This window comes from Globicephala melas, chromosome 12, assembly GCF_963455315.2.
Source record: "Globicephala melas chromosome 12, mGloMel1.2, whole genome shotgun sequence".
NCBI lineage: Eukaryota > Metazoa > Chordata > Mammalia > Artiodactyla > Delphinidae > Globicephala > Globicephala melas.
The window spans coordinates 56,233,697-56,246,110 of NC_083325.1; the positions used below are offsets into that span (position 1 = coordinate 56,233,697).

Consider the following 12,414-nt stretch of genomic DNA (forward strand, 5'->3'; position numbering starts at 1 on the left):
ATGAGAACTGTAAGACATAATCAATAGTAAGATGCATTGTAATTCCAGAGATGTTAAAATGCAAGAAATATAGCCATCTTAGAATTAATGGATTAGTGTAACTCTACCTGTCATTCTTCAATTTAAAATCCTTTAATGGAGCTCCAGTCTCCTCAGGATAAAAACTAAATTCCTTAGCAAGGCATAAGAAAACCTTTCACTATGGGCCCTCTCCACCAGTTGAGGCTCACTTTTTGACACTCCCAACCTCACACCTCATGCTTCAGTTTATTCTGAACTCCTAAACTAAGTACTTTTACTCCCCTGCGCTCTGCACTTGGATGGTCCTTCTCTCTGGCATATGCTAGTCATCCCTGCTTGCCTAAATTAACATATATTCATCATCCATCTACCCATCAAATATTTACTCAGGGCCTATTATTATCCTAGTCTTTTGTTTTCAAGAGAATATAAGGGAGCCAGGGCATCAAGGAATTAAAATCTTGCAAGAGAATCACACTAGCAATGAAAACATGTGGTAAGTACAAGAACAAAGTGATCATAAAAGAAATCATCACAAAGAAAAGACACATAATTCTGTAAGGATGATTAGAGACACAGAGCTCAAGAAAGGCTTTCTAGAAAAAAATGCAGAACAAAGTCTTAAGGAATAAGTAAGAGATATCCAGGTAAAAGGGAGGTGATGAAATACTGAGATCTTATTCCAGTGTGTGTAAAGGAACAGAAAGAAGGTAACAGTAAAGTGGGGTATGTAAGTGTGTATGGCATGGGGGCAGGGTAGACAAAAAGCTCTTTATGTGGTGAGAACGCAGAACAAGAAAGGGCAGAGTCCAGATGGTAGAGGAAAGTCCAGATGGTAGAGGTAAGCAGGAGTTAGATCATGGAGATTTTATCTATAGGAAATAGAGACCACCAAAGGGTTTTAAGCTGAAAAAAAGACTTCAATATACATTTAGAGAAATCCTAGTGGCTATGTGAAGAGCAGATTTCAGGGCAGTGGTCTAAGCATAGCACGATGGGGACCTGAAACAAGAGCTAGGTAGCATAAATGGAAAGGAGGAGGCAGTTTTAAGAAATATTTAGGGCTTAAAAGATGATTTCAGTTTGGGGAAATTTTACATTTATGAATTCTGAGGGACATACAAGCAGTACAATCTAATAAGTAGAAAGATAATTCTTAAGTGCTCAAGTCTAGAATATAGATTAACAATTTGGGAACTGGCACCAATAAGTGGATGTTAAGACCATGAAGGAAGATGAATGGCTGATTTCATCTCCTGCAAGGAACCTTCAACTCCAGTTTCGGTTAGGAGCTCCCACAACACCCTAAATTTACCTTTTTAATGCCAATTATTATATAGTTTTATAATTACTGACTTAGCTGTCTTCTCACTTTACCTAAGGCCCTGTGGAGGCAAAAGTCAGTATCTTTTATTTCTTTAATCTCCATCACACAGTAAAGTTACCACTAGGGACTGTTGCATATGTTGCAAATCTGAAATCCATCTTGCTACCCTCATCTGTAATATCCTCTTATTCTTGCATCTATCCCAATCCCTCCATCCAAAGAGCAATTTTTAAAATAACTTCCTACTTCTATAACTTTCTGTTTCCCACATTTAATTCAACAAACATTTATTGAGTCATTCTAAGGCTAGTTATGTAAGAAACTGTCCCTGCCTCCAAATAGTTTATAATCCAGCGGGAGCAACCAAAAGAAACATATATACCAAAAGAAACATATAATACAATTTTAAAACAATTCTAACAAGAGACAAAAAATAGATCATTTTCAGGAATTAATTTGAGGCCCTAAAGAATGGGAAAATTTTTTATTAGGAGAAGGGTAAAGATGGTCTATGAAGGAAGAACTTTAGTTAACACTCAAAATCTTTTTTCTCAGATTCCCTATCATATGCCCCAGAGCTCCAACTGCATACCTCTTCCACTCTCTTCACATTTTCAAGCTCTGTGCCACCTTTTTCAATCTGTCAATTACTTTGCTTCATTCTTTGGAAATATTGAGGACTACATGTACTTCATCAAATTTTATCTTTTCCATTTAGAGTTTTATGTGTACTTTTCTCCTTTCCTCTTGTTTCACAGGAAGGTGTACTTTAGTTCTCTTGTCTCATTTTTTTAAAGTATATTTTGAGAAGAAATGACCAAAGAGCATTTGACTCTCATAGAGAAATGGAGCTCTGTAAATGGTAATTGCTGCCTGGTCTGAGGCAATATCCACCCATTTACTGTCATATACAAAGAGCAGCTTAGAAGTCTTTGATCTGTTGTCAAAATAATAAGATACTCTCCCACCCCCTACCGTAAGTATGAATCATTTTATCCTAAGGGCCCCACCAAGGAAATTCACACCTTCTAACCTGATTAATGTAATTTACTTATTAACAACACTTACAGCAAACTCATGACAATCCCTGTCTTCTCCCAAATGTTATTTGGAGTAAGAGCCAAATGATACGGATCTGTGCCTGTACACTATCCCACAGTCTATATAATTAGGAATATTTTTTGGGGGAGAACCGACATCCTCCAAATTTAAATTTTTCCTCTGGGCTCTCTCATTTCTCAAGTAGCAGTCACAGTGCTTGATATTTCTGGTTTACCAGCAGCTTCCTGGTTTAAAATGACAGTTTCCCACCTTCAGATAATTTGACTCCTGTGCTTTTATACCTCTATGTACTAACAGCTTGTCTTCACATATTGCCACTGCGTTGTATTCTCAAATTACATTCATTTGGTCACCCCAAGAGGTCTTAATGGGTTTCCCAGGCACCAGCTGTGACATAATTTGTCTTCCTGGCAGTTAAAACTGCCAGAGTGTTCCCTGGGCCTTCCCTTTTGCTCCAAAGTACAGGTAATTTTTTTTCTTTTGGCAAGGATTCAGCTGCAACTGGTGCATATATTATGAACATATGCCGTCAAAAGGAAAGAATTCTCCAAGAGAAGAGAAGGTACATGAGAAATTTAAATGACTGGCCACCTTAAAAACTATTGGGAAAACTTTCTACCTAAGTGTCTGATATAATATATTCAAGAAAAAATGGGGTTTAGCTTTTAATACTGCTGGCACACTGGAGAGGACAAACTAAAAGAACAGAACTAAAAATACTGAAATGACTAGTTAGGTGTGTTTCTGATTTTGGGATTTACTGAATGGCAATACTACTATGAAATGACAGAGAATGTCGTTAACCCATTAGCATACATATTTAGTTTTAGCCATACCTGAAGCCAAGTCATGTTTCCATATCACCACCACCTAGCAAAACTGTAATACCTGTCTTCATCAATAAGGAAGCTGACCTATACTTTTAAGCACAGCTTCATAAAAGGTTTCCACCTATTTACCTATGGTAGTTTAGTCTCCCCTCTAAAGAAAAATCCTCTAGAAATTCTAAATATCTTAAGAAGATGGTAGTGATTACTGTCCTGTCAGTAATTTGTGTGAAAGTGAATACTACAAATTCTAATTTCACAAGGGACTAAAACATTTCCATATAAAATTTTTCTACAGTATGAGAAATGATTTTTACTTTTTTTTAAAAAAAAATTGAGGTATAATTGACATATAACATTATATTAATTTACTTTTTTTTTTTTTTTTTTTTTTTGCAGTACACGGGCCTCTCACTGTTGTGGCCTCTCCCGTTGCGGAGCACAGGCTCTGGACGCGCAGGCTCAGCGGCCATGGCTCACAGGCCCAGCCGCTCTGCGGCATGTGGGACCTTCCCGGACCGGGGCACGAACCCGTGTCCCCTGCATCGGCAGGCGGACTCTCAACCACTGCGTGGTTGAGTCCACAACCACTCTCAACCACAGGGAAGCCTTAATTTACTTTTTAATTGAAGGAGAAAATACAAAATCCCTGCAAAATAATTTCATTGTTTTTAAAAAAAAATTTTTCAAAAATATGTTTTTCATTTGTTAGAAAATACTTTGCTTAAAGTGTTTATTCCAAATATTTATACCATTAATATATTAATCCTGTTTTGTCAAAACTGATGGTTGATCTTTTTAAGGTTACATACAAATGACAATAGTGAAGAATCACTTAATATTTCTTTTCCAATTACTTTCTATAGTATACTATATATAAATTTCAAGATAAAGCTGTTTAGAATTGCAAATAATAAAATTAACAAAACTTTAAATATGTATTTCTCTTGATGTGTTAATATCAATATTACAGAACATAACTGGTCAGGCAAGTTTTTTCACTAATGGGAAATCCAGTGGTTAATCCTTAATGAATTATGCTCATTTCTTAAATAATATTTCCCCAAATTATTATATAATCAATCTTCTCCCCAGCAATCCATTTTATATCCAGCAATTCAAAGTCTGTGTCTAAGGTAACAAAGTAACTTAAAGAATATTCACTAGTGGACTCCATTTCAAAATGTGAACCACATCAGCATATTATAAGAATGGCAGTCAAAGTAAACTTATGACATAGAATTAATGGAAAGGAACTTAGTATCTCTCTAATTAATAAAGTTATTAATAAGAAGTAAGAGCCGGTACTATGTGGAAAGAAAATGTTCCAATGTAGAAGCTGCAGGTGGCTCCAGAACTGGATAAATCTCCACTAAAGAGCCTGTAACAAAACTGTTTCTAAATTCACTTTACAGACAAAGGATTTATGAATGACAACTAGAAAAAGACAACTTACAGAAAGTATGTTCCTAGGGGATAGGAACTCCAGCTATTTAAACTGTATTTGTACTTCATGAAACTGAAACAGGTAGGTGCTAAGGAACTGATGTGTCATACAAAATATCGTCTGCATGCCAAATTAAAAAAAGAGCAGTCTTTAAATTTCTCTATAAATATTTCTTTACTGAAATACCTTAGTAAATAAACAATGAGAGAAAACGTTTTTTTCTCAACACAAGATTATAATGTACTACTGTTTTAGCGTAATAAAATTTTTTTAAATTGTAGGTTAATACAAATTATTTAAAATAAGCTTTTAAAATGAGATAATAACCAAATACTATATCATTTTGTCTTATAGGATTTAAAAATACTTTAATATAGAGCCAGAACCTGAGAGTACACATATTAATTATAGAAACCTGTTCTTCTCTCTTTATGTACAGTTTACCTTCCCTGTAAAGCCCGTATACATTAATACTCTAACAACTCTAGAATTCTCTTAGAAAAATCAATTTATAACCAAATAAGTTTTTTTTTCCTGGCTTGATCTTGGCAATCCTCAAAGTTGGTTCTCAAAAAATTAAAAACTCACTTATAACATTATTAACCAAAGTGGTTTCAATCAAGTCTTTTGCCAAACTCTCAGGTCCCTTACTTATCCCATGCCACTGACACATTTATCCTACTAACCAGTAATGGAAAAGAACCATCCTGCTATCTAACTCTCCACTATTAACACAAAGGCCTGGAGTGCTGGAGGGTGGGAGGTATGAGAACGGGAATCAGAAAACCAGGCAGAATGAATGCCCCTCCCTCAAAGTTTCACAACTCGGTAGCCAGTACCCTCAGGGTCCCTGAGCATTTCTTTCATGTCTGTGGCCTTCCATTTTCTACTCTCTTACCATTCCAAATGTCGACTGCCTTTTTTTTTCACCAGCAAGGAACTGCCTTACTTTCCTAAATGGCATCACTATCTCCTGAGGAGAAAGTGATAAGGAATGAAACTTCTAGCCCTGACAACTGTGAATATATATCAATCTCCACTTAGTTTTATCTCTTTCCACTCTATTGGAATGGATATCTCAATATTCAGAAGTAGTCTTTTTTCCATCTAAGACTAATAGTTTTTAACTTGCTCTAACATCCCTTCTCAAACTCAAGAAACTTGCCTCAATTACCACCACCCCTCCCTCACCAACATCATCTTCCTCTCTGCTGCCTTTTTGTCCTCAATGTATTTTTCTGCTACAGTCTATAATGTCTTAAAAATAAAAATAATTAAAACTGGTCTTCGATTTAGCATCCTCTTCTACTACCCTCTTCCCCGCTCAGGTTAATTTTCTGAAAAAAGTGGCTGGCTACAGTTGCTGCTCTTAATTCCAGAGTTCTCCTCAATTCCTGCTTCTCAAAATACTGCAATTAGATTTGTAATCCTATCACTCCACTAAAATTCCTTTTGGAGAGGTTTCTAATATTCTCATAAATGTCAAATCCAATGGTCACCTCTCAGTCTTTGTTTTACTTGACCTTTTTGTAGCAGCTGGCAACATGAATCACTCTTTCTTTGCTATGCTGAAATATTGGAGCTCCTGAAAGAACTACCCTGAGCCACTTTCTTGTTTTACATCCTCCTTCTATGGCTTCAACTATCATCCATAAGCTGAACATTCCCAAATTTTTATTCCTAACCAAGACTAGCCTGAGCACTAGACCTATAATTCAGCTATCAACAGGTATCTATCTATACACCACACATACCTCAAACTCAACATTCGGAAACTGAATTCATAATCTTTCTTCCACATCTGCTCCTCATATTCTGGTTAACTATCTAATCTCCAGCTAAAACCTAGAAGTTATGTAAGACTCCTCCCTAGGTTAATCATCTGCGTTGACATATTACAGTAGAGAGGTAAGCTGATGAATCTTTTCCTTTTCCCATTGCCAAATGGGGATAATCATGCCTATGTCCATCTACTCTTCTCTACCAAGAAATCAGTGAGATATATGAAATGATATGTTTGACTGTTTGATTAATGTTAAAGAATTTAAGATTCCTTCTGGGTGGCTGGAAGAAGAGAAAAGCTACATGACATCTGCTCCAAACTCAGAGTAACAAGGTCCTGATAACAGTTTATTCCAGTCTGTGAAAATCCCCAATGTCTAGAAGTTAAAATTTCCATTGAACTGGGGTTGGCAGTAAGTTTCAGAGTTTAAATTAAATTCTTCATGATTCTGCTGACTAATGACCACAGGCTTAGAATGAAGCTATATGAACAATAATGCTTTAAATCCTTTCTGTAATGATAAGAGAGTTCATTTAAAAAGTATGAGTGCCTACCTGCTATGTTCAACATACAATGTGAAGTCTATGGGAGACACAAAAAGATGATCCAGTTCCTGCCCTCAGTAAATTTAATTTTGAATTTAATTTTATTTTATACAGCAGGTTCTCTTTTTCTTTTTAATTAATTTATTTTTTGGCTGTGTTGGGTCTTTGTTGCAGTGCACGGGCTTCTCATTGTGGTGGCTTCTCTGTGGGGCACGGGCTCTAGGTGCGTGGGCTTCAGTAGTTGTGGCACGAGGGCTCAATAGCTGTGGCTCACGGGCTCTAGAGCGCAGGCTCAGTAGCTGTGGCGCATGGGCTTAGGTGCTCTGCAGCATGTGGGATCTTCCCAAACCAGGGCTCTAACCCGTGTCCCCTGTATTTGCAGGCGGATTCTTAACCACTGCACCACCAGGTTCTTATTAGTTATCAATTTTATACATATTAGTGTATATATGTCAATCCAAATCTCCCAGTTCATCCCACCCCCTCTGCACTCAGTAAGTTTGTTATGTAGTTGAAAGATACTAAATTCACACAAACACTATGACATAAAAGCCAGTAAGTACAATCAGTGGCATTACCCCAAAATTCCCAATTTAAAATAATAAACTTTCAGAATTTCTTACGGATGAAGAAAAAGGAAATGGAAAATAAACTATAGTCATAAGTAATCCAAAAGAGAAACTATAGTTTTATATTCCCAATCTTAATGTCACTGAAAAAATACACGTTTAATATATTATTTCAAAGAAAATGTTGCAAAAAGCAAAACTCTTCCTACTTACAACACACTTAATTACCTTTACTTGGGACTGATTTTTTCACTGAGGCTACATGATCTTCAGAGATTGTAAGACGCCTCAAAACATCAGCCAAAGCTGCCTTTAGCACAGTGATTTCATCTTCTTGTTGTTGAACTCGTAACTCAAGGGCTGAGAGGCGATCTTGAACATCAGAAGTACTTGCAGCAGAAATACTATCATCTATAAAGAAAAGAAAATATGGAATATTTTTAAAGTAAACTTCTTAAGAAAGAATCTAATGACATATAAGAAAAACTATACCAGATAAGTCTTTTAAAAGATGAGAAAAATTGAAAAAAAAATTGTTTTTGCACAGATTAATTTCTGTAAAGATTTTCATAGCTACTTGAACTAATTTAAAACAGTAAAAGTTAATACAGCTGACATGTAATTAAAATTATGAAAATTTTCCCATAGTCAAATTTTCCATATATTATACCATCACCTTAATAGTTTTTTCACCAAAATGTTCCCTAAATATATCACTCTGTAGACATTTGAAAACTTGCAAGACTGTAAACTATTCAAAGCATCCTTCTTCTTTTCTTTTTTTTTTTTTTTTTTTTTTGGCGGTACACGGGCCTCTCACTGTTGTGGCCTCTCCCCGCCGCGGAGCACAGGCTCCGGACCCGCAGGCTCAGCGGCCATGGCTCACGGGGCCAGCCGCTCCGCGGCATGTGGGATCTTCCCGGACCGGGGCACGAACCCGTGTCCCCTGCATCGGCAGGCGGACTCTCAACCACTGTGCCACCAGGGAAGCCCAAAAGCATCCTTCTTACTTATTATATCATTATCATAATTATTTATGAAAATAAGGAGTACAAATCACTTCAATTTTGCTTTATGTATCAGATTCAGCATCAATGATCAGAAAGCATTCTTTACTTCTATCTTTATTATTATACTCCGAATCTCCCCCCCCCAAATATGGCTACATAATTAGTAAAAGACTTGTTGCTGCTCCTTCTCTCTCCCCAATGCCTCAACCTCTCTTTAAAAAAAAAGGTGGTTTCTATACAGCACATAGCTAATATCTGCCTTAGGTATGTAACAAGAACAACGACAAAATAAAGTTCGGCTGTAACACAGCAATTACAAACTACTTCCAAAGCTATGTAACTTGAGAGTACACTACTTTGTTAGATCAATCTGAATCCAAATGTTTATAAAAGATCAATTGCTATTGGCTAATTCACTATAAGCAGGAAAATTCAGGGGGGAAATTAGGTTCTCACAGAAGAATGGTTTGACCTAAGTGAGATATACTGGGTCAGTCATTCACACACATAGTGTGCCATTTTTCTCATATTGAGATAATGTGTCAGACATCTTAAGCAGACAATTTAACTCAAAGTTTGAGTTAAAAATAACAACAACAGGGCTTCTCTGGTGGCGCAGTGGTTGAGAGTCCGCCTGCCGATGCAGGGGACACGGGTTCGTGCCCCGGTCTGGGAGGATCCCACATGCCGCGGAGCGGCTGGGCCTGTGAGCCATGGCCGCTGAGCCTGCGCGTCCGGAGCCTGTGCTCCACATCGGGAGAGGCCACAACAGTGAGAGGCCTGCGTACCGCAAAAAAAATAAATAAATAAAATAACAACAACAAAACCCTCAGCATTTTAAAACCAAAGTTATCACCCTTTATTATGGAGCAGTAAACATATTCATATTTAAGACCTTATATGCCTAAACATATTCATATTTAAGACCTTATATGCCTACAGACAGCTCAGGCATACATATGTACTCTCTTCTGTCTTTAGAGGTATTTCAATGACAATATTTGGAGAAGTACTGGAATGGAAGGAAAAGTTGGGTTTTATCTTCAATTCAGACTTCAAATTCTAGTACCATAGTTAATCAGTTGTGTAATCTTAGGAAAGTTATTTTACCTCTTTGAACCTCAGTTTCTTTGTCTTTAAATATTGTTATGAGGAAGGTACCCAGGACATGTCCGACATTCAATAAATGTTTAACACACAACTTCAAAGTACAAAAAGTATCATTTGAGAGCTTTGGGCCCATGTATTACATAAAAGGCAGATATGTCAAACTTTGAGATGCTTAAGAAAAGGACTAATAAGAACAATTCAGCTTCTTCTTTTAGAAGTTTTTATATTTGAGGTCTTTTTCATTTCCAGAGTGTTCTAGCTGAATTCTAGCTAATCCATACTCTGTATGTGTGTTACACTATGGTTACTATTATATTTGTCTGCCCAGAATACTTTCCTATTTTCCTTCTTCTGGTAGGAGAACACCAGCTGTTTTGTGGAACTCCACCAGTTTTTGAGGTTCCATTAGGGCTGTCAATCTAGGATGCCTCATTCTCCTCTCTACCACCCTGCACTATTAATAGGTTGAAGCAAAGGAAGTGACCTTTTTAGTTGGTAAAAATAGGACTATTGGTAATTTTATATGCTTCAACCTAATACTAGCATAAAATGGTTGTGAGATATGGGTTAGGCCAAATGGAGTCCTCCCAAATTTCAGAGAGAGAGAGAGAGAGGTGTAGCCCATCCTTCTTGGTTTATCAACTATAAGGACACACAGACCTAGGGCTGTCAGTGATAAAGAGTCTTGTCTGCCCTGAGTTCCAGTTCTAGTCTCTGAAGCCCTGGACCTTCAATTCTGAGAGCTACTCTAATATTTCTTTTAGCTAATTATGTAACCTAATAAACTCTCTTTTTACAAGCCATCACTTGTAAGCCAAAGGTCCTGATTAAGTCAGTAAATTATACAGATATGCCTTTCTAAATTGTTCTTAATTTATGAAAGGTGGGTTATATATCTAAATTATAATCACAGGTAAAATATTTATGTGATTTTTATAAACACATGATCTCCTTAATTCTTTTGAGAAGGCAGCAAAGGCTAGTGGAAAGATTATCAGACTATAATGCCAAGGGTATAGTCCTGGGTTTTAGTACCAGCATGGTAACTAGCTTTTACTTTTGGTAAGTCACTTAACTTTTACAGACTTTGATTTTTTAAAAAATGACTAAAGTTTTTATTTTGTAAAACTTGGACAGTCACATGAAAGGTGGTTCAGCTTGTAAAAATCCTACCACAACCTGCTAGATACTGTGATAAGATACAAGGACAATTTTTCAAAGGCCATAACAAGCAAAAAGTTAACTATTAACAATGTCCTGCATTTATATAGTACCTTTCCTGTTTATGACCTCATCCCTCTCCTCAGTCTATCTGTATTTTGTATTTGAGGAAACAGCTTGAGAAGTTAAATAGCTTGCCCAAGGTCACCAAACTAGTCTTGATATCTGAAACTCAAACAGAGGACTCCTGACTCAGTTTAAGTGCCCTTTACTCTATTTCATGCTGCATCTTAACAATAATCACAGGAGGACCGAATAAATATATTCTTTCACAAAGCCAGACAGGGTTTAAACTATGAAGTGATATAATCAGATTTCTGTTTTAAAAAGGTTATTTTGGTTTCTGTGAGAGAATGGATTGGAACAGAATAAGAGTAAATGTAAGGAGAACAGGCAGGAGGGTAATGCAGTAACCCGTGTGAAAGGTGAAGGTGGCCTAGGCTAGGAGTAAGGTGTTCATGTGTCTCGATTTGTCCAGGACAAACATGTCTGCTATCTCAGTAAAAATATTATAACGTTCCTTCTTTCTCTCTAAATTTTCCCAGTTTGAATCATCAATTACAGGGTCACTCAAGCTAAGGCAACAGCAACAACAGAGATGCAAAGTGGCATAGTAGTTGATTATAGCCCTGAAACCCTGTAATATCCTAATATCTTGGCCCTTCACCTTTTCAGAGGCAAGTAGAATTGTGCATAAATTCTGGTGTTACACTGCCTGAATAAATCTGTTTGCTACTTACCAGCTCTGTGACTGGTTTCCTCATGTAATTTTTTCATGCTAATTAGTACTTATCTCAGGTTTGAGATTATTAGGTGAAATAATGCACAGCACTGTCATACAGTGAGGGTTCAGTAAGTTACTATTTTGTATAGTGGTGTTCTTTACTACACTGTTTATTATTGCTACAAAATTGGAAATGACCTAAAGTCCCTGGATGGAGTTAATAAGCTATATGTTCACACCACAGAAAGCCATGCAATTAAAAACAATAAGTATATAATCCAGAAGTTTGAAAGATCTATAAGACGACTCAAGTGGAGTAAATAAGCAAATTGGGGAACAACATGTACTAAATAATTTATTGAAACACACACACACCGAAACATACTTCTAAAAAATAAACAAAAAACTTCGTATTTATATATGTATATAATGTACACATAGAAAAAAGTCTAGAAGCATACACATCAAACGGGTAATTGGGTTACTTTTGACTCGGAAAGTGAGATTAGAAGGATAAGGGTAAAGGGAAATTTTTGCTTTTTAGTGTATTTCTATATTATTTGAATTTCACAAAAATGTATCATATGTTACTTTTCATATGTTATTTAAACTTATATTTAAGCTAATATACAGTGCTTCTGAAGCTTAATTTCTTAAAGCAAGTTTCCTTCAGACACAGTACTCCAATGTCATAAAGGAACATATCAGAGCATAAGGCAATTAACTTAAATTTGCATTCATTGATTATAAAAGCTAGAACAGAGACTA

The 12,414-nt window shown here is 36.4% G+C and overlaps 1 protein-coding gene across 5 annotated transcripts in view; it reads right to left on the minus strand.

Moving 5' to 3' along the window:
* The window catches only part of EML4 (EMAP like 4), a 152,746-nt gene that overhangs the window by 76,105 nt on the left and 64,227 nt on the right, over positions 1 to 12,414 (minus strand). For all 5 annotated transcript variants that reach the window (XM_060309767.1, XM_060309766.1, XM_030857837.2 and 2 more), the window contains exon 2: positions 7,810 to 7,992. In XM_060309767.1, coding sequence (XP_060165750.1) covers positions 7,810 to 7,992 — 183 coding nt within the window. The remainder of the gene's footprint in view (positions 1 to 7,809; positions 7,993 to 12,414) is intronic.